General features: G+C 38.0%; 1 protein-coding gene across 5 annotated transcripts in view; it reads right to left on the bottom strand.

The window, feature by feature from the left end:
- The window catches only part of MARK1 (microtubule affinity regulating kinase 1), a 142,097-nt gene that overhangs the window by 11,777 nt on the left and 107,262 nt on the right, over window positions 1-23,058 (bottom strand). For 3 of the 5 annotated variants that reach the window (XM_060091423.1, XM_060091420.1, XM_060091418.1), the window contains exons 10-16: window positions 11,748-11,847; window positions 10,607-10,719; window positions 7,872-8,025; window positions 7,373-7,566; window positions 3,428-3,528; window positions 1,983-2,147; window positions 752-1,006 (exon numbers count right to left, since the gene is read on the bottom strand). In XM_060091423.1, coding sequence (XP_059947406.1) covers window positions 752-1,006; window positions 1,983-2,147; window positions 3,428-3,528; window positions 7,373-7,566; window positions 7,872-8,025; window positions 10,607-10,719; window positions 11,748-11,847 — 1,082 coding nt within the window. The remainder of the gene's footprint in view (window positions 1-751; window positions 1,007-1,982; window positions 2,148-3,427; window positions 3,529-7,372; window positions 7,567-7,871; window positions 8,026-10,606; window positions 10,720-11,747; window positions 11,848-23,058) is intronic. The other 2 variants (XM_060091421.1, XM_060091419.1) reach the window with 1 other exon arrangement.

Below are 23,058 nucleotides of genomic sequence, written 5' to 3' on the forward strand. Positions count from 1 at the left end.
CTTTGAATCCTGCTCAGCACCTGGCACAGGGCTTGGTTCATACGGGACTTTCATGGGCTTTTAGTAGGACCTGATAGCTCACCAAACTTACATCAACCTGCACTGTGTTCAGCAACTTGTATAATTCAATGTGTATTACCCACTTAGGCTTAATTTTTAGAAAAGGGTACAATTTCATTATTCTACTGGATTAGGTTACTACACTTGCATTCATTTTGTGTTTACCATGTTCTGATGTTAGGATTTTATGACGTTACATTACATAAGTGATCTCTGTGATTCCAATACGTAGACTTTTTATAAGGAAGAATAAAAGGTAAACGATATATATATATATATATATATATATTATGTATATATATTATTAGTGAGCAATTGAAGAGTATTCTTAAGAAATACTATTTGAAGGAAAAAGGTAAAGTCGTATTTAATTCCTTTTTCTAACTCAAGGTTTTTAAGTAGGGGATACTCTTTGTTCGAACACACATTTTCGATGTCAAGTTTTGCTCCTTCCGCTCTATTCTACAGTATTCTTAAATTCTCATTTTGTTCTTTTGTTTTTCTTTCTTTCCGTTAAGGGAATAGACTTTATGTCTTCCTTGATCTTTTTCTTCCAACTTCTGTAAAAGAGCACGTCTAATGAAATGTCATAAAACCATTTTGGAAAATCACTGTAGAGACTAAAGAAAACAACGAATCTCCTTTGTTAATTACTAGAGGACAGAAAACACCACAATATGTTGGTACTGACCTGCGGACGAATTTGGACGTTATTTTGCTTATTATACCAGTTGACGTGCCCCTCCTGGCGTGTGCAAATGTCCCCGTTTCATGCGAGGGGGAAGTGGGCGGCCCGTTGTAGGCAGCACCGCGGCGCTCACGGAGCTGCTCCCCATGGAAGGTGCTGCGGCTGGAGCTGCCCCGGGGGAAGCGGGTTCGGTCAGGGGTGGTGGTGCTGATACTGTGAGCAGACGGGGAAGCAGCGGGCGCGCGCTGGGCTGTACTGCTGGGACACATTGAGACGTATCTCTCAGAATACTGGCAGAGAAAGGTTTCACTCATGCTAAAAACCAGAAGAAAACTGCCATGGCTACTTTTATTCGGCCCTATTCTATTCTTTCCCGTTACAGATGTGATGCATGGGTTGACTGTAATTACTGTTATCGTTGGAGACGGATGACATTTCAGATTCAAACTAAATGCCTTTTATAAAAATTTAGTTACTAATGATTAAGAAATTACTGAAATGGGGATACAAAGATAAACACTCTTCAGTAGCAGGAATGCCAGACAAGGGGCATGCAATTTTTTTTTTTTTAACTATTCTCTTAAACCATTCAGCAATGTAGAACACAGATTTTACTGTTTATCAAAAAGCCTTTGAATTAAAGGCTCATTTCCTATTTATAATTTCAGCCTCAGTGATAGCAAATGCTACAGGACACCACCAACGTGATTAACAAATCTAACTATCAAACATTTTCCTGAATTCGAGAAATCTCAACATACAGAAATACCAGAAAAAGAGTTGTTTAACTTTATAACTGAAAGGGCTCTTCATGATCATCTGTTTCATCACTGACAGGAAAACTAAAAGTTCTTCTTAAGAACAAGTGACTGGCCAGAGCGGAGAAGATTAACCAGGTCTCAACCCCTAGTCTCGTGGGTTTTTGTTTTTAAACCATAAAAACTCAATTTAACTGAATGATAAATTTGGCAACAACCCTTTACTTTATGGAGGGATTTAAAACAAAGTCCTTGAAGAAAATTCCTCCAGAAAATGATTTAAATTGTAAGCAACATTTCTGATAACTGCTAGGGGATGTAGTAAGTTTATGTTACAATACAACTTTACCTCTGCCACAAACACTGAATCTTCAAAAAGCTCGTAATGTGATGGCTATCTTGTATTTTTGTACGGTGCGACATTTTTTAAAACTCTTTTTAATGACAAACAAAATGAGATGCAACCAGCATGTTACCCGGGTCTGTAAGCTTCAGAGGTGTCTTTAATGGTCGGCAGTGTAACTTTAATAGGATGACCAGAAGCGGACATGGACTTCTGGTGGCGGGGTCGTGCTGAGGGGAGAGCGGAAGCCACGGCAGAGCCTGCAGAAGATATGCTGCTCGCGGACATCTCCGTGAGGCTTTCAACACAAGACAGTTGAGAAGACCGAGGAATGTAAAAAAGAAGAAAAACTGCAGTTTACTAAAATTTAAGAACTAGATTTTTAAAAGTCTAAATTGACTAATACCTTTCATGACTGAAATACTTAGAAGTCAACATTAGTGGTACTATTACCGACTAACAACAACATTCTTGTCAAAAGTGTACAGGGTAAATTTACCACCACCTTCCATGGAAAAGATCTCACACACTCTTGTTCTATATATGTGAATCTGAAAAGTATGACATTATTTTTATGGATAAAATGATTATGATTAGAGACAGTTTTCACTTTCCAGCAATCACAGTTGGGTGTGACGTGTTGCTGTGGTTCACTGTCCGCTATTCAATAAGAATTCATAATTGTAGCGAAAATCCTATCTCTGGAAACATCATGAAAACACTTTTAGTTCATATCTTTAATCAATAGGTTAAACTGTTATAGACTAAAGGAGCTGCAGATTAGGATTTAGTACAGGAAAAAGAGTAAGTTAGAAATCAATTCCCAACAACCTTTCTAGCCTAAAGGATCTTAGGTCCAGGGAAGATTCATGTACCTTTCTATGCCTTATAATAACATTTACTTTAAATGCCTATTAACTGAGAGGAAACAAGTGTAAGAATGGTCTGTCAAGTCTGCTGAAATGATGAGGGATGGAACTACATGGAATTTTATTAGAAAAGACTCCCCCTGTCCTTTTGTAATATACTGATGAGCAGTCCTTAACTCACGATGAAAAGAACTTAGATTTTTAAAATAATAAAATATGATGTATCATTATTCAAAATAAAACACTTTTAGAACTGTGTGCTTCTCAATGATCAGTTGAGATGGCCACATTTCTTTAGAGGAAGGCAAACAAAGCCTTCACTATTTGGATATAATGATGACTTGATGCGGGGTGGGTGGGAAGGAAGAAGGTAAGAAGGAAGCAACAAGGGTATAAAAGAGTAAGATTCAAATAATGAAGTTCAGATTAGGATGCTATGATAGGTTTTGCTATAGGGAATTAGTTACTATCATATTTTATTCAGAAAAATAACAGGTTAAGACATTTATCTCCTGTTTTGCCTAAATATTTTTCCATTGCTCCATTCTGGTACAGATGAGGAGGTGCCTTAGTAAGAATTGTTGGTTGCAATCTAACTAGGTGTTTTGTGTTTCCTTTCCTCTTGACCCACTCAGCTACAGGAGTTTTACCCAGAGCACTAATGCAAAGCAATGACGAAGGTAGCCCTGCCTGTCACTGTGACAGTTACCTGCTGTCTTTTCCATTCTGCAGTGCTGTGTATCGATCTGTGGTTCTTTCACAGACGTATGTATTCCTTCTTGCCATGCTACCTCCAGGATACACATTGTTCTTTAAGAAGGAAAAAAAAACACATTAAAATATTCTAACTGTATTTGTGGAAAATCAGAGAAGTGAATTTAAGCTGCAAATAACTGAAAATAATCTGTGGTAGAATTTTAATTTATCAGAATCTGATACTAACAAGTTCTATCTCCCACCCCTCTCCCTTGTAGGAATAAAAGGCAAAGCATAGCAAGCATCGCAGTTTTCTTAGCTAACTGCCCTACAGCAGTGGTGAACAGTTGTCTGGAAAAAGCTGGGTTTTATTCACGCCTTTGTAAGCTGGTGAGAGGGAGAAGGCCAGGAGAGTGGCGTGGGCAGCTTCAGGGGACTATGCACGAGAGACACCCCACACTATCATCACAAACAGGAAACCTGGGGCCCTGACGATGGAAGGCCCCCTGGGAGCCTGTGGGTGAACCTTCTGCACCTGCTTGGGAAAACCCCACAGCCACTGGTGATGTTAAGAGACCAAAGCTCCAGGGTCACAGGCAGGCCCAGCTGAGGACACCAACACTGTGTGCAGTGCCACCCTGCGAATACTTCCTCTTTTCAGCTACACAGATATACAGTGTGTTTTTTTAACTAATAAAACCCTAATTTTTGAACATTTAATTATTTCCTATTTTGCTCCTATAGACTACTGAGGAGGTTTAACTGGAGATTAAAAATTTAGAGGAGAGGACTTCCCTAGTGGTGCAGTGGTTAAGAATCCACCTGCCAATGCAGGGGACACGGGTTCGAGCCCTGGTCTGGTAAAATCCCACATGCCGCGGAGCAACTAAGCCCATGCGCCACAACTACTGAGCCTGTGCTCTAGAGCCCGCGAGCCACAACTACTGAGCCTGTGTGCCACAACTACTGAAGCCCACGCGCCTAGAGCCTGTGCTCCACAACTAGAGAAGCCACTGCAATGAGGAGCCCGCACACCACAACGAAGAGCAGCCCCCGCTCGCTGCAACTAGAGAAAGCCCGCGCGCAGCAACAAAGACCCAGTGCAGCCAAAAATGAATGAATGAATGAATGAATTTATTTAAAAGAATTTAGAGGAAAAATCCTGGAAATAAATAACAGAAAATAGGGAAAAATCCTGGAAAAGTATAAAACCACCAAGATATTACTAGAAGTCTGTAAAATTATCCCATGGGCACCAAATGTAGCAAAATAAGAATATTCGCTTTTGATAATTTCACTGTTTTGGCTGAACTGTCACATGAGTAACCTAATTTTGAACAAATTCCTTGTCAGATCATGCTACCAGACATCCTTCAGAGACCTCTAAAACGTTCCTGGCTGTCTTCAGTAACACTACTTTCCTTCTCAAAGTGTGATGGGTGAACAGTTTCTCCTTCAAAACTGTGCCTTCCAGGTTCCTGATCCTCACAAGCTGCCTCCCTGGCCTTGTCCCTTTGATGGCAGTGGTGCTAATACTAAGTGGCTAAGAGAAGAATTTCTCTACCAGAATCTTTTGGCTTATGTTAAAAAAAAAAAAGTAAGTGTGGCATAGTTAGTTTAAATTTAAACCAATGCCTTAGTTTTTATGCCTTTTTAAAATTTAAATATGCTTTGAATACCCACTATGCGCATGATCACTAATGATTCTGAGGAAGCTACTGTGTCAGTGTGTAACAGGAGAACATAAATATGGGGAAACAACAGTGAACAATGCAAGGCAGCATATAGCTATGAGCTAAATAACGTGGTCCAGCAATCAGAAAGGCCAACAAGATCACTTTGGAGTGTTCAGTCCTAGGAGGCTCCATCCAGGAGGCAGGACTCGAAATGATCTATAGAAATGGGATTTTCATAATGTGCAGGGAGAACTTTAAGCAAGAGCACTGCATAAAGACAGGGGTGGAAACAGCTGAGAATATTCATGGGAAAATATGACCAAGTTGAGTTGAACGACAGGTAATCTAGCAGAGTAGCAGGAAATAGGGGATGGAATTCTTTCTTTCTGTTATATGGGGTGATGACACTCTGGAAACTGTCCTCTAGTTGATGTTTAGATAAGAGGAAATGATGACTTGCCTAAAAAACTACTTATAAAAAATGTATTAAATCTATTATAGTTAAATCATTTCCAAACAGACCAGCTGGAATGTAAGTGGCTATATCCATTCATCCTTAAAGTGGTTATATACATCTGTTTCATAGACCAGAAGGTGATGATTAAATCACATATTTTTTTTAAAATATGGTTTCCATTAACTGTGTAAGACAATGGGTATTGGGGAGTTTAACCCATTTACAATCAAGGTTATGCTGGGCTTTCTGGTACCTTATTTCATGTTTCTATTTAAAGTGTCTTTATGTTTTCTCTCTCCTTTCCTACTTTCCATAAGCTAAATCAATTCCTTTTCTTCTGTTGGTTTAAAAGTTATACATTTTATTTTTGTCCTTATATTTCTTGCCCTTAAGTTCCTGAATTTATTTTTGCTTATCACTACAGTCGTCCCTCAGTATCCGTTGGGGATTGGCTCCAGGACCCCCTGCGGATTCCAAGATCTATGGAGGCTCAAGTCCCTTATATAAAGTGGCTGAGTATAGTTGGCCCTCCGTATCCACAGGTCCCATGTCTTCAGGTTCAACCAAACATGGATGGACAGTGAGGGCCAACTGTACCGATTTCTTACACTTACCCCTATCTTCCCTTCCAAGGCATATGCTTTTTCCTTTAATTTCTATCCCTATCCTCACTTCCTGGATATTATCCAGAATTTTGGTTCTGAATTTTCATTTTTTTTCTTTTTTGTATATGTTACCACATACATACTTTAATAAGTTAGTTGATTGCTTTCAATCCCCATATATTTTACAGCAAAACTCTACATACCTTTCGCTTACTATAAGAGTACTTCCTCAAACAGTACAGTGTTTTCAAATGGGTCACTGTATCACAAGAGTTGAGGTACTTTATTCATAAGAATATGCTTATTGTACCTTTATGTTTAAATGACAGTTTGGTTGGGTATAAAATTCTGTGTTCAATGTGCTTTTCTTTTGATACTTTAAAAAAGTATATATTTTGTATCCATTTATCTTCCTGCATCCATCTTACTGTTGAGAAATCAGATGTCAGTCTGCATCTTGCTCATTTTAAGGTCACCTGCTGCCTCATTCTGGGACCTTTAAAGTTTTTCCTCTTTGCTTTTGGTATCCATATATCACACTTTAATGAGCCCAGGAGTAGGTTTTCCTTCTTGCTTCTGTTTGCCCTTCTGAGACCTTTTAATATGAAGTTTTCCATCTTTTTAAATTATTATTTCTTCTTCAAATATTTCCTCCCTTTCATTTTGCCCCTTTTCCTTTCTATACTCCTATTTCCTAAATGTCACTAATTCTACTTCTATCCTTTGTATATCTTAGTTTTCTTTTATATTTTCTCTTTATTCTTTGCTGCTGTCTTATAGGGGGCCGTCTCAATCTATCTTCCAGCTCCCATTATATAATTTCTATAGTTTGCTGTTTTAAGTGGATAATGGGCGCTAACTCTATAAAGTAATTATTGTTGTAGTCTGCCTTCATTGAACAGTTTATTTGTAAACATAAAATTAAATGCACCAATATAATATACTATCAAGTAAATATTACAAACATGAAAACTGAGGCAGGAAAGTTTAATGTACTGTTTTGTGGTAAGGTTAAATGTTATTTTAAGAATTCACCGTTTTCGTTCTATAATTGCATTTATTAGAAGCTTGGCCCCCTTTGCACGTTCTTTAAATGTATGATTCACTTTAATATTTTTAAACTTGAAAAGAAAAGATAAAATTAAAAAAAATCTTTAAACAAAAAAATTCTGACAACAAATAACTACAGCATACTGCAGTTTGCCAGAATATTTACTCACACTTGGAATGGTTGAAGACTTTTTCCTTTCTGGCCCTACAAGAGGACTTGTAGTCATCTCACTTTTTGAACCAACTGTTGTGCTGCCAAGTTTACGAGCCACATCTTTGTCCCACTCCTCTTTCTGTTCACTTTCCACGCTGTTAGCCTGAGGCCTTTTGGTATATGATACGGCAGGGGGAATGGATGGACCAGCTGTAATTTTTTAAAAAGCATAATTAGCTGAAAAGCAACTGACATATTTTCTTCTAACGAACAAAAACTCTGTATTAAAAATATCTTTATTTGCATACTTTACACTCTGAATGAAGATTAAACTGTTTGATTAGAAAAATTAGGTCAGCCCCTGAAAACAGGATTATATTTACCATTCCGTAATATAAACCTGTGATAACTGGGAATGATACAAGAACATAAACATGTGAACTGTATAATGCTTAACAAAAAATGCAAGTTTGGGCAGACTCAGTCTGTCTTTCCACATATTTGACTTCCCCCACCATGATCACTAAAGCGTCGTTGCTTCTGATTTGCTGAGATGCTCCGCTGGACCTTCAGGTGAGCAGGGGACTGCAGAGTGCTGTTGTTTAAGTCACTGTTGGGCCGTGACCTCTGACACAAGTTTCCACTGGATAATGATTCACCACCTTCAAACTATAAGAAGAAAGACCACTAGCATTTTAAAATTAAAAAAAGTTCATAGAAACAATATGCACGCTTGATTTTTCTAATTTATCCCAAGTCGTACATGGAGTAATCAGAACTAAGAAAATTAAAAAGTTTGGATACAGAACTGCAAGTTGGCAAACAGGAAGGGAGAGAACTGGATACAGCATCGTTCCACAAGTACATGTCATCTTCTGTTATCTTGTACAAATGCCTTTGGGTCCTTCTGGGTCCAAATAATAGCTACCAATTATTGAATGGTTATTATATACTAGCCGCCATGCTGAACTTTTTATATATGTTACTTTGTTTAATCATTACAACAAACCTATGATCTATTAACCTGCACTTTTTAGATGGAAAAACTGAGGTTAAGAGATTCAAGAGACATCTTTGGGATTTGAATTCAGGTATAGTTGAGATTCAAACATAGGATGAAATCTAAAATTTTAACTTCATACACACACACATTTTTTGTTTTGTTTTGCTTTCTCCACCAAATTTACAGAACAAAATTTGGTTTCTTGGCTCTGATCAAGAAATTGCATCTACTTAGAGCTAAGCATGGTGTACTGGGGATTGATACACTTTCCCTCTCTCTGTAACAAAGAAGTATTTTGTTGCCGGCAAACTTTTGACTGAATCACTGGCATTCTAATGGGAAATCTAAATTCATATGTAAAGTTGCTAATGATAAAGAGCAGAGAAATACTGATGATGAAAATTTTAATAGATAACAGCTAACACAGAGCACATAGTAGTGTGCCAGGAGCTGTTCTGAGGACTTGAGAAGTATTAATTCCTTTAAACCCTCTCAGTGACCCTAAGAGATAGGTACTATTGTCAACCTCATTTTATAGATCAGGTAATTGAGGCACAGAGAAATTAAGTAAATTGCCTAAGTCACACAGCTAGTTAGTGGCTGTGCTGGGGTGGGGGAGGGGTGGGAATTCAAACCCAGTGACCCTGGTTCCAAAGTTCAGGCTCTTACTACTTATAGTGGCTTCATTCATTTATATTCAATGCAATTCAAACTTCATTTTAATTCATGCACGGGCTGGGTTGTATGCTTATAAAATTAGTGTTTCCTTTATACTTAAATTAATAGGAAAATTAAAGATCTCAGGAGTGAAATCTAAAATCTAGGTAGAGACAGTTCAAAGACTTTAGAGATAACCATTTGTACTATTTCCCACTTCTTAAAATTCTCTTGGCTTGGCTTCTTTGACGCCACTTCCCTAGCTATTAGCATCTCTACTGAAGATCCCTCTCCTCCGCTATAGTAGTACCTACCTGGTAGGGTCACTGAGAGGATTAGATGAATTAATACATGTAAAGTCCTTACAACAGTTCCTGGCACATTACTGTGTGGCCCTCTGATGATGAATCCCAAATCTATTCATGCTATTCAACTCATTCCCTTCAGATCCAGATCTTTATATCCAAATGTCTACTGAACAGCTCCAACCAACAGGAATCTCAAATTCAACCACCCGGAACTGAACAAACCTCCCATCTTCCCACTAAGGTTCACTCTTTTCCTATCTTGGCAAATACATCTTACAAAACCAGTCACCTATGCTAGAAATCTGAGAGTCTCTTATCCTTCATTTCCAACAGGTTATCAAATACTGTTAATTCAACCTCTTACGTGTCTTGGCCTGTTGTGGGTGCCTGTCCCCTCATGTCCTTGAGTATCCTGTACATCCCCCTAATCAGAGCACGTTCCACACTGTACCACACTGTGGACCGATTCTCTCCCCTCTAGACTGACGGCTCCTTGAGTGCAGCGATCTTCTAATCTTTCTATTCCAGTACTTAGCATAGTTTCTGGTACAGAATAGGTTCAATAAATGTCAGCTGAAATGTACTGATTCACTAATAGTTACTATCTAATTATAAATAATTTCATCCTATTCTACAAAATGCCTCCCACAGATGTCTAATTTTCAACCAACTGTCAAAGCTCTGGGCTGTTCTTGACTCTCGATTTATACCTTTATATTTGCTGTCCCAAAGGATCATCAAAGGTCCTATCACAATTGGCAGAGAGTGACTTCCTTACTCTCTCTCCCTATTATAGACCTCGACTGGCCTTGAGAATTTCCAATTGAATGTATCAAAACACTTGACACTCTACAAGGCAAAATATATCACCAAACAACCTTTTCCTGGGTTCCCACCTACACATTTTGTTTTCAGTGCTGTTACCTCCTTTCGCTTCAGTTGCTGTCTTTTCTGCCCACCCAAAATAACTGTGTTACCTCTGGCAGGGCTGTTGCACTTGGGCTGCCAGAGCCATTCTCAAAGACGTGACTGTGAACAGGGCCTCTCAGAGCTAAGCAAGGCACTATGCCTGCTCTTCCAAAACAGAATCTCTCAGTATTCGGAAATAAGGTTAGTTCACAACTCAGCAACTTGAATTTTGAATTCTGATAAATAAGAACGTTAGGGTCTTTGTATTATTTTTGATACAACCTAAAATATATTTGCTAGCATTATATCTATACTTAGCTGTGACTTAGCTCAAGAAATAGTTCACATTAATCTGAAAAGGTGAAAAACTTACTTCAGGTGGTTTTCTACCTAGAAGAATATAAGTAGCCATGACTTCATCATATTTCTGATTTATTAAGGCATCATTTATCTCATCTCGTGCAAAACCCATGGTGACCATGATGTCTAGAAATAAAAAACAACAAAAGTCAAATTTTCTGAAAATGGGTTTATTTTAGTAAAGAAACCAACAAAAATGGGCAAGTTTGCCCACATCAGATATGAAAACTAAATTCTGAAAATTTAAAGCGTAACTTTAATTATAAAGCTTCTGGATTACTAATATACAGACACTATGTAGTTACAGATACTGGACATCCCCAATTTTTCATGCAGAAATTATCTACATTGTGGGTTAATATATTCACAGGCTACTCCATTTCTCACTGCCCAGCACATCCTTGAGCTGAGTTCCTTTATCCAGCTCGACGTAGTATCTGTCTCTCTGTGACACACACAGAACACCTTCTCTCTCTCTCAACACACCCTCAGCCACTCATGGAGTGGTTTCTCTCATCTCTTAACAATTTCTGCTTCACTCTTTGGAAGGCTTGAATCCCACAGTTCTTCTGATCAGATTCCTAACACCCTACAATGCTCTTCCTCAGCTATTCTGCCTTCAAGCCAGACAGGAGATGACTCAACTGTGAGTTGCTGATGGCTCTGGGAATGAAGAGAGGGAACCGGTTGGGAGTAGCACACTGACTGGATGTGGGAGAGTGGACCCTGCTGAGATAGTGGGAAACAAAGGGGGAGCCAAAGTGTTCCTCCCTCTAACTAAGGGCCTCTACGTTTTTGGTTAAAATACATGCTATGTTTTGCTGATATTTATCAGTCTGATCAGTGCTGATTCTTAAATCAGTCATTCCTCCTGTTAGGAATTGCTGAAAGAAAAGAATGAGGTTTATCTACATTATCTTAATTTTTATATCACTGTTGCCAACAACTGGTTTAGATTATAATATATGAGAACAGAATAAGGAACTTGAATTTTGCAATGTTTAGTGTATATCTGGAGAAAGAAAAGATGATAAAGCAAGTATTTTTCAAATAAAAATTGCTTCCCATTTACATTTTAAACACGATTTTGGTAGACTAAAGGACTCTCACTTTTAGCCTAGGGACCACCCCTCTCACAACACTTAAATACTTACCTATTCTTTTTGCGTCATTGAAATCTGGTTCAGGCTCAGCATATGGCTTTAGTTCTTCTTCTTCATGACCAACATTCATCCATCGATCTCTCATTATTTGCTAGGAAATAAACTCTACATTATGTTTGGCCAATCAGAACATTCAACCACTTATATTAGCTCTTTTTTAGTAAATGTGAAACTTATTGGTTCAGTCAACAAGAATCGTGATGTTTCCAAACTAAAGTTACTGTTTCTAGCTTGATTAGCAGGTCAACAGGAGGTGTAAGATTTTGGGACATACTTATATATCTTATGACAACTCTAACCATCATCCCACACACTCACCAAATGAACTGATTCAAAATATACTGCCTGCTGTCTATGCTCCTCTAAAAGAAATATTTTCACATTTGAAAAATTTAACATAAAAACCTACTGATTTTAACCTCTGCTTCATTTTTACATTTAAGATTAATGAAGAGATTTTTTTTTCCCAGTCTCCTACCAAATATATACGTGTAATTTTAAAATCATCACTTACTAAAACATTAGGAAAGAAGAGATCATGGAAAATGGAAATCAGAGTTAGTAATGACAATATAGCTCAGAGAATACGGGAAGAGAGAACAATCAAGATTTAAGCCTGGAATTAGGAATTAGTAAGAATCAGGGTAAAAACAGACGTTGGTGTGCATTACCAGAGTCCAATTTAAGCTGAGACTGTGAAACACAGTCAATCCCAGGCTGTTAAAAGGCAACCCAGAAGGGGCAGCCTATGGAATGAGGAAACTACTGGCAAACCATATATCAGATAAGGGGTTACTATGCAGAATATATAAAGAACTCCTACAACTCAGTAACAACAAAAAACTGCCCAATTAAAAAAATGGGCGGGCCTCCCTGGTGGCGCAAGTGGTTGAGAGTCCGCCTGCCGATGCAGGGGATACGGGTTCGTGCCCCGGTCTGGGAGGATCCCATATGCCGCGGAGCGGCTGGGCCCGTGAGCCATGGCCGCTGAGCCTGCGCGTCCGGAGCCTGCGCGTCCGGAGCCTGTGCTCCGCAACGGGGGAGGCCACAACAGTGAGAGGCCCGCATACCGCAAAAAAAAAAAAAAAAAAAATGGGCAAAGAACTTGAATAGATATTTCTCCAAAGAATATATACAAATAGCCAACAAGCATATAAGATGCTCAACATCATTAATCATCAGGAAAATCAAAACCACAATGAGATATCACTTCATATCTGTCAGGATGGCCAGTGTTGAAAAAAATGAAAATAACACGTGTTGGTGAGAATGCAAAGAAACTGGAACCCTTGTGCACTGTTGATGTGACTGTAAAATGGCGTTGCTGCTGTGGTAAACAGTATGGAGGTTCCTCAATAAGCTACAAATGGAACTATTATATGATTCAGCAACCCCACTTCTGGGTACCTATCCAAAAGAATGGGAAACAGGATCCTGAGGAGATATTTCATACCCATGTTCACTGCAGTGTTATCCAAAATAGCCAATATGCAGAAACAATCTAAATGTCTGATGGATGAATGGATGGATAAAGAAAATGTGGTATAAACATACAATGGAACATTACTCAGCCTTAGAAAAGAAGGGAGTTCTGTCATATGCTATAACATAGATGAACCTAGAGGACACTGTTAAGGGAAATAAGCCAATCACAAAAAGACAAATACTGCATGACTCTACTTATATGAAGTATCTAAAACAATCAAACTCATAGCAACAGGAGGTAGAATGGTGTTTGCCAGGGGCTAGGAGGAGGGGGCAAGGGGGAGCTGTTGTTCGATGGTACAGAGTTCCAGTCCTGTGGGATGAGAAAGTTCCAGAGACGTGCTGTGTGATGCTGTGCACATAGTAAACACAACTGTGTGTAATGTACACTTCAAACTTGAAGGAGGATACATTTACGTGTGTTTTTTATCACCCACAAACAAAGGCAAGCTAATGGGGATTAATTCTGTATTAATTTAGAAAATTTTTCAACTTTTTATTACTATAGGGTTCTAGGTTCTCATTCAAGAACATTCTAGGTGCTGATACATTAATATTCTTTTTCTAGATCCTGCAAAGTATATTCTCTATCTCTAAACTTTATTTGCCAATATTCAACTAATTAGAAAAATAATGTTCCATACACAGTTTTTCAGGCTAACCTTGACTCCTCAGGTACCTTCCCTTCAACTAATGATATTTACCCAAAGTCACTAAGCAAAAGATAGGTGCTCCAAACCAGATCTCTGATAACTGGGGTCTATAAGAATACTGCTGTGCGAGATGGGAAGATTTTCCTAAGGGTCCTGGTCACATGATACTGATATATTTTCATTAAACTTTGTAGATAGTTCATATATGCTTAAGTATGATATGTAGACATATAACACTTAAAAGATTACCACTTTCTTTTTTCGTAGTTGTTATACTGAGATATACTTGACACGTTAATTATATTGAGATATAACTGACATATAACTTGTATTAGTTTAAGGTGTACAACATGATTTGATATGTGTATATATTACAAAATGACTACCACAATAAGTTAACATCCATCACCTCACACAGTTATAATGTTTTTTCTAGTGATTAGAACTTAAAATCTACTCTCTTAACAATTTTCAAATATATAAGATACAGTATTGCTAACTAGTCTTCATGCTGTACATTACATCCCCAGAACTTATCTATCTTATAACTGGAAGTTTGTACATTTTGGCCATCTTCCTTCATTTCTTCCATCCCCTGCCTCTGGCAATCACCAATCTGTTCTGTTCCTGTAAGTTCGTTTTTTTTTTTTTTTTTTTTTTTTAAGATTTCACATATAAGTGAGATCATATAGTATTTGTCTTTGTATGACTTATTTCAGTTAGCATAATGCCCTCAGGGTCCATCCATGTTGTAGCAAATGGCAGTATTTCCTTCTTGTTTCCACTTCTGGGTATTTAGCCGAAGGAAATGAAATCATTATCTTGAAGAGATAAACTGTACCTCCATGCTCACTGCAGCATTATTTACAATAGCCAAAACATGGAAGCAAGCTAAGTGTCCATTGGCAGATGAATGGATAAAGAAAATGTGGTACACACACACACACATACACAACGGAATACGATGCAAGACATACTTACTTCTTATAACCACTTTGAGCAATGGTAATTTAGGTACCTTATCCAACTAATTTAAATAAAAGTAGACTCACTACAAATTTAAAAAATAACAATGCTATCACCAAGTCTTTAGTGATCATTCATCAATAAAGTAAAAGTGTCAGGGAGGGTGCACATCAGGAGGAAAAAAAAGGTTTACAAAGCAGAGCTGTAAATTCCTGCCACATGATTTTCCAAAATATCAAAGTCCTTCCTGTTCCTCATCTGCCTCCTCCCAAACAGTATGTCTGGCAGAAGCCTAGACAGTAATCAGGCAGCAGCATCTGCAGAAGGAAAATTTTGTTGTTGGCAGAATTTCCTAGGTTGCATGGTGAATACATAAAAATCCTCAAAGAATATGATGAACCACTTAGGACAGCTACACAGTACAGTCAGCCCTCAGTATCTGTGGGTTTAGTGTCCTCAGATTCAACCAACGATAGACAGAAACTATTCAGAAAAAAAAAAAAATTCCAGAAAGTCCCAAAAAGCAAAACTTGAATTTGTGACATACCAGCAACAATTTACATAGCACTTACACTGTGTTAGGTGTTATAATAATCTAGAGATGATTTAAAGTATATGGGAGAATGTGCACAGGTTATATGCAAATACTACACACCATTTTATATATGGGACTTGAACATCCACGGAGGTTCCTGGAACCAGTCCCTGTAATCCAGCCCATCTAGTCCTCGACAACTTTACTCACTTCTGCAGCTAGACTGCACAAATATATGGAGGTGGCAGCTCAGATAGTGCTTAAAAATGGAAGTCTTGAAAAATGTTTAAAACAAATCTATAACAACACGACATGATAAATTAACTATACTTCAATAAAATAAATTAAAAAAAAACAAAAAAACAAATCCATAACAAACCCCACCTCTCCACACAAACACATCAGTACAAACAAAGGGACCTAACTGTCCTTTTATCAACATATTACATTTCCGTGGCAGCTCTCTGAATGTTTGTTATTATTACGATGAATGAGAATGGGCAAACAAGAAAACTAACAAACATAAGCTAGACATAAATACTTCTGGTTTTTCAAATGAGCTGAAGTTAAGTCCTCAGTGATGTTCTCAAATTTAAGAGCACAATTTATTTTTTTAACATCTTTATTGGAGTATAATTGCTTTACAATGTTGTTAGTTTCTGCTGTATAACACAGTGAATCAGCTATACATAGTACACAAATATCCCCATATCCCCTCCCTCGTGCATCTCCATCCCACCCTCCCTATCCCACCCCTCTAGGTGGTCACAAAGCACTCAACTGATCTCCCTGTAAGAGCACCATATTGAGTTTGAAAATAATAACCAATGGAATGAGATGTATAAATAGTAGAATCCCAAGTAAGTGGAGGTTAGATGCTGGAAGAGTAAGTAAGAGGTTATCCTGCAAGGAGGAACTGGAAGAGAGGCAAAAGCCTGCGAGCGACCCAGGCAAACAAGAGCAGGGCATGTGGGGGACGGCAGGTCAGTATGACTACATGAGGCGGGTGCTGGAGCAAGACCAGGGTGGAAAATTAATAGGGACCAAATCATGACGCTTCCTTTCAATTGGATAAAGGATATCTTGGAAGAGTGTGATTTTGCAAAGTCTCTCCGGCCAGTGTGTGGGAGTCATTCGACACTGGAGACTCAGAAATCCACTAAGAGGCTGTAGCTGGAATCTAGGAGGGAGAAGAGACCAGCCCGCTCTAAGGGCAGGCAGTGGCAATGGGAAAAAAAGACATTTTCAGTATTTGGCTGGTAAAAATCAACAAAACTCTGTGATTGGAAGTGAGGGGAGTGATGAAAGAGCTCAGGGAAAATGAAGGCGATGATGAGGCTTCTGGTTTAGACAACTGAGTAGAGGCTGATAACATGTACTGAGACACCAAACTCGGAGAGAGAGGTCGAATGCACTGGGAAAGATGGAGCTCAGGTTTAGACAAACTGAGTGTGAGGTGCTTTGGCATATCCAAACAGACATGTCCTGTCAACACTTACTTTATTCTGAAGCCCAGGAGAAATCTGGGCTAGGGATGGAGATTTAGAAAGCAGCCAACAATGACAGAGTGCTGGGATCCTCCAGAAGGGCGAATCGAGTGAGAATGAATACTAGAGCCTTAAAGAATGCCAGCATTACCAGCATGTAAGGGCTGGAAAGAAAAGTAATCCCAAAAGTAAATGGGGGGAGGAAAAATCTGCACAGAGTGACATGCAAGGCAAGGCGAGAGTTTTTCAAAGAGGAGGCAGTTGTGTCCTGTCAAATAAGGTGAAAACTGAAAACGTAACCTGTTGTGTTTACGACAAAGACAGGTGAGTTTACTGAGGGTGGCTTCACTGAGTGGTGGAGATGGGAATCAGAAGGCAACGCACAGAGGCAAATGGACAGATGAGAAATTGGTGACTGCCAGTGGAGATACTTTTTAAAAAGTCTGGCCAGAAAGGGGGGAGCAAGAAAGAATACTGGATGGGGACTGTGAGGTTGAAGGATGCCTTTTTAAGAAAACTAGAAGCTCCTTAGGTATGGATAAAGGCTGAGGGAAAGGAGTTGGCACAGGAGGTTAGGATGGTACAGAAGAGAAAGCTTTACTGAAGGAGTAAGGTACTGAGAAGGCACATCACACGTGCTAAATCCAGCACCGGAATGAATGGGTAAGTCTTGGACAGGAGAAGACACCTCTCCACTGCAACAGGGAACTAAGGAGGTGGGTGGAGTTCAGACAGTACCATTAAGAGTATGGTGGCAGGAAATGAAGAGTTCATGACTACTGGTTTCTGTTTTCTGAGTAGAAGATAAGGATCTTTGCCTGGAATGTTTCCCCCTATTTTTTCCACCTAAGTTCCTTTTTATCGGTCTTACAATGTCCACACAAAATCTGGGCTCCTTCTATCACTGTCTTTCATGGTACTCTGATCTTTGTGTACAATTATGCAACCTGTCATTATGTAAATATTTTGTGTTTACTTGTTAATTATCTCTGCTATTAGACCATAAACCCAAACAAAGAATGACCTGCATCTGATGTGCTCAGTCTTGCATATCAAGCGCCTAAACATACCCAGCACTTAAATGCTCAATGCATATTTGTAGACTGAAGGAATAAAACCTCTTGTCTGTTACTCATCTGTCCTTCCTCTGTGTTCCCATGGAACTCTGTATATTTCCTATTGTGACTGTTATCACACTCTACCTTTTATCACAGCTCCTTCACTATACTTAAAGTCCTTGAGGATAAAGACTGTGCCTTGTACTATCTTTCTCAGCACAAATGCTTGTTTGCTGCTTTTGAACAGGGCAGTGTTTTAACATAAGCCTGGACAGAAGCCTTGAGTAAAATTAAATGTAGAGAAGAGATTAACAACAAGAAGACAGCTTAGGAAGTCACTAAAATGCCCAGGAGATAGAGAACAGAGAACTGAACTGGACAGGATGCAACAGAAGAGAGAAAACCTGTAGAGGTACAATCTATAGCACCTGATGACAAAATTCGTTTTGAGAATGAGGGAAAGGATGAAATCCAAGAGGGGTCTGAGGATTTTCACTCAGGTGCCGGGAGGAACAGAGTATCCCTAAGTAAAAAATACAAGAGCAACAACAGATCCGATAGTGGAAGACAAAATATTAAAAGCAAAATTAAGATAATCCAAAATTTCTGATGTTTCTCAATGAAATGGTGTGTATTTGGTGCTCATTTCACAACCATTATTATCTGCCCACATCAAGGAAAAATATATATGTGCACTAAACCCTGAGGTAATTTGTCTTTTATCTGGGGAAATAAGATTTACTCATAAAACCTGAAAATATTTGAATACACAATAGAATTAACTGTTCAGGATTGTGCTATTAGCAGTGAGTATTAATAAAGACGAAAAAGAATAACTTGCAGTGTGGGCTGGAGTTTTCAGGGAAGGAATCCCAAGAAGTTAGGAAGTGAACTCACTCTCCAAATACAGGTAATATCTGGACTGGTGAACAAGTGAAGGCAGATGTGAGGGGGGAAGAGTGAGGCATCCTCTCCTTTTGACTTGGAACAGAGGTAACATGCAATGAAAGAATAGGAGATGAAGTGAGTATCCTCAGATGATGAACTTAAACTTGATCTGATAGGCAATGGAGAAATGCCACATTTTATTAATGAGGAAGATAAGCAACATTTTAGAAACAGCACTGGGAAAGGAACAATCTGAGGGACACAGAAGAAGCACTGACTCTGCTAGTCTTCACACAAAATCAGATTTGAGGCCGGGCTGATCCAGGGAAGGTGGAAAATCACAGTGAAAGGAAAAGGCCGCTGGGCAGCGATGAGAGAAAACAGTTTCGCTTTCCTGTCTTAACTGTTCTGACCTCTGGGGGTCCCCGAGTCCACTTAGCAAAGTTTGTCTCCTTAAAAACAGTTGTGTTTCAAAGCAAAATAAAAATAATCTGAGGAAAAATGTCCTTCAGTAAAAGGAATGGGAGGTAACGGTAGGAAGAAAGATCTGCTTAAGGGAACAAGTAGCAGAATTAACTCCACTAGTTCTAAATCTGAAGGTCCTTTAGAGGAGTAAGGCACAGAGAGCAACAAAACAGGGATAGAGGAAAGAGAAGAGCATGTGGAAGTACCTGTCTTCAGTGTGTGAACCTCACGCCCACACAAAATTCCTCCATGGGAATCACAGGGTTAACATCCAAAGCCAAGGGAGAAGTAAGTGTCCCCAGGAAATGGTGGTGCTGGTGACCGCAGAGTTCATGCAACCCTATTCCCGGTGGTTTCAGGCACAGTGTAAACCACTGGCCGACACACTGCACTAGACCAGTTGAACAAACTAGTCCATTTCAGATTTCATTTGAGGTATCTCAACATGAGAAACAAGAGGTCCAACAAGATTCCCAACTTGAAGAAAGTTTACACTAGCCATCACTGTCACTGAACAGAAATGACTACTTGCTGAGAAGTTCTAACAAAATAATTGATTCAGATGAATTATAAAGAGTTAAACAAATTACCAATGGAAATATACACCCTATACATAGGTCCACACTAAAAAATTATGGACTTTAGGCTGGCCAGATGAAAATAATTTTTTAAAATGGTTTCAACCTTTGTAAAGTATACCATATGCTTCTGAATTTGTACTTAGAAATTTTCATTAGAAAAATGGTTATTATTATTATTAATTGTTTTTTGCTTTACTGTCATTTGAACTGGGCAGACACAAGCAAGATTTTAAAGATTCTCTTAGCAGCAGCTGGAAAAGGTGTTAAAAGTAAAAATAAATACTTTGTGAGGAGGACAAAGATGAGGGAGAAAGGACAATAATGAGCAACTTTGCTTTAGGCTCAAATTTTGTTATTCTTTTGAAAGGTAACACAGTCCATCTTACTTAAGGACTGGAAAAATGAAAGAATATACAAAGAGGGGGTAGGAGGAAAAAATATCAGTATCTTTCTAAAAAAAACCCAGACACACCAATATTCAAATAAATAGGAAAAAACCCAGCATACAACATAAAACACAAATCCTTTGAAAATCATGTGTGATACTGTCCCCCCCAATTATGAGTACAATTAGGAAGAGGTGACAACACTCATATATACAACCTGAAAAACTTATATTAACTGTTTAGATCTAGAAGCAACTATGGGTCAAGCAAGTAGAATGTGAAATTATTTAAAATAAAGATTCTTTAAATCAAACTTCAATATTAGCAAATTACATAGTGAAGACTAGAGTTTCATCAATAACTCATGATACTCAACTAACACTGAAAAAATACATCAAGTTCCATTTCTTAAAATATGAGTATTAACAGGGAAATATTTCATATCAAAATGTACAAAGCTGATACAAGTCTATAAAGCTGAGTAACCAGACTCCTTTAGACAAGCAGTTTAGAGACACAGAGAGCTTACATATGAAGAAGGACGCTTAACCTATTCATTAAAAATATTGAGCATTATCTCTAATGAAAGAAATACAAATTAAAGCAATTATGACACACTGTATTACTACCATAAAGGCATCAAATACTAGAAATTATTTTTATCCAATACTGAAACAAGCTGTGCAGAATATGTACCTTCAAATGCCTTAGGTCACACACAATCTTTTGGCAATGATACGCAGGACCTAGCAGACTGTTTATACCCTTTGACCGAGTAATTACTGTCTGGAGAATTTATCTAAGCATATGTCCCAGAGGGAAAAAGTACATCACATTATTTTTAGCAAAAACAATGAGAACTCACATTTGGAACAAACAGAGAATAGTTAAATAAACTTTGATACATAATCCAAGGAGAACAACATAGCTATTGACAGGGAAGGCGGTCACTCTCATGATAAAGCAAAGAGGACATACTAAAAACGTTGAAGTTAAAAAAAAAGAATGCAACATGACATGAAAACATTATTACTGAATAAAAATTTATGTTTACACACTGAAGACTGGTGTTTTGAAAACAGCTGCTTTTTATACTTTATGGATTTTTTGGTTGTAAAGTTGATAATAAAGTAGGTATGAAAATAAAAGTGAAGACTAATATAATTTTCGACATCATTGGTATTTCAAGGGGAGTTTGCTAAGATTTGGTATAAAGAAATTTTTTTTTTTTCCAATGGTGTCAGGTTTCTCTGGAAAATCATTTCTGGGAATTGTGAAGCAGACCAGCCTTTATATGGTGATATCTGCAATATTATGATAATATTTCCAATGTAGACTCATGGTTCCATGGCTGGAAAACTTAATCTTGACAAGGTGGAACAGGAAGTTCCAGACTATATTCAAATACATCAAGTTGAGTTTCTGATGAGCAAATGTTTTCATAATAATAACTTGATTTTACATTCAAGTCAGAGAAATATAATACTTCAGTCCTTCATATTTTAATGCTAAGGATGAAAGACTTAAATATTTGGCCACTGTAAATGAATCACAGTTAAGACATGAAGCATATCTTATCAATCGTCCATAGAGATTTGTAAAATCTACTCCCCCCAGATAATTTTTGTTCTTTATGGTCTTTTTGTTCCTCTCATTAGCTGAGCTGATGCCTCAACTCTGGACATTTTGTTAAGTGACATTCAAGTAAACTTGGCTCCAATGATAAAAATGGGTCATAGAGCAGGATCAAGGGAGGCTTATGCTCCTATAAAATTTTAGAACTTGTATGAGTGTCAACAATTTTAACTATTTCACACAATTTTCCATTATAATGGTTGAAAGTAAGTTTAGAAGAGCAGTAATATGAAAGTGGGCTTTTTTACTGCACAGATTTCTCTTTTAAAACATTACAACATATCCTTTGACCCCCCAAAGGAAAAAAACCACAAAAACCATGGGAAGTAACTAATCACATTTAAACAAACAATTCAGTAAAAAATATCTGAGAATTGATTTACTGATAGAAAACATTTAAAATAATTTCCCAATGGAAGTCACCATCCCTCAACTTCCATCGAAACATCATATTGTATCTTTTAGTGAAAAGTACTGTGGTAATACAATTACAAAGCCCAAACTAACCTGAGAGCTCTGTACACAGGGATGGCTCACTATAAGGCTGCCTCCTAACCTGCATGGAGTCCGTGCCAGAAGGCCCCCATTGCTACACTAAAAAAGTACAGTTTAAATGAGGTTAATTCTCTGAATTTTCTACCCTATGTATTAAGGCAAATAAATGAAGACAAAAAATACTAGTGAATAATACATGCTGAATCTCTGAACTTATCTTAGTACAGGCTAAAATAGTCTTAAAAACAGATGGGCAAAATGCTTAATAAGTTGTTCTGACTGCAGTGTCACAAGGAAAAAAGATTAGACATTTTGGTTATATGAGGCTCTGATGTTACTGGCTGTAACATACTTAGTACTTTTTTAACAGCGTCTGTTATTATAAATAACCTCACGTATGCAGAATGTATGTAGGCAACACAACAGTGTGGTAAGAAATGAAATACCTATTTCCAATATGTTCTACTTAAATATTTGCAAATTTTCTGTACTGATGCTGAGAGGGTCCTATTAAATTTTTTACTATCAGATACAGCCATGAAGTATTCACTGGATTCAAATTTCACTATCTTCTTTTATCCTTGAAATATCAGTACTTACTAAATACAAGGTTTCTATATTGGACCAAGCAATTTGTGACAGAGACTAGGTTTTCCTTCTTCTTCAAC

The sequence above is a fragment of the Mesoplodon densirostris genome, chromosome 2 (assembly GCF_025265405.1).
Source record: "Mesoplodon densirostris isolate mMesDen1 chromosome 2, mMesDen1 primary haplotype, whole genome shotgun sequence".
NCBI lineage: Eukaryota > Metazoa > Chordata > Mammalia > Artiodactyla > Ziphiidae > Mesoplodon > Mesoplodon densirostris.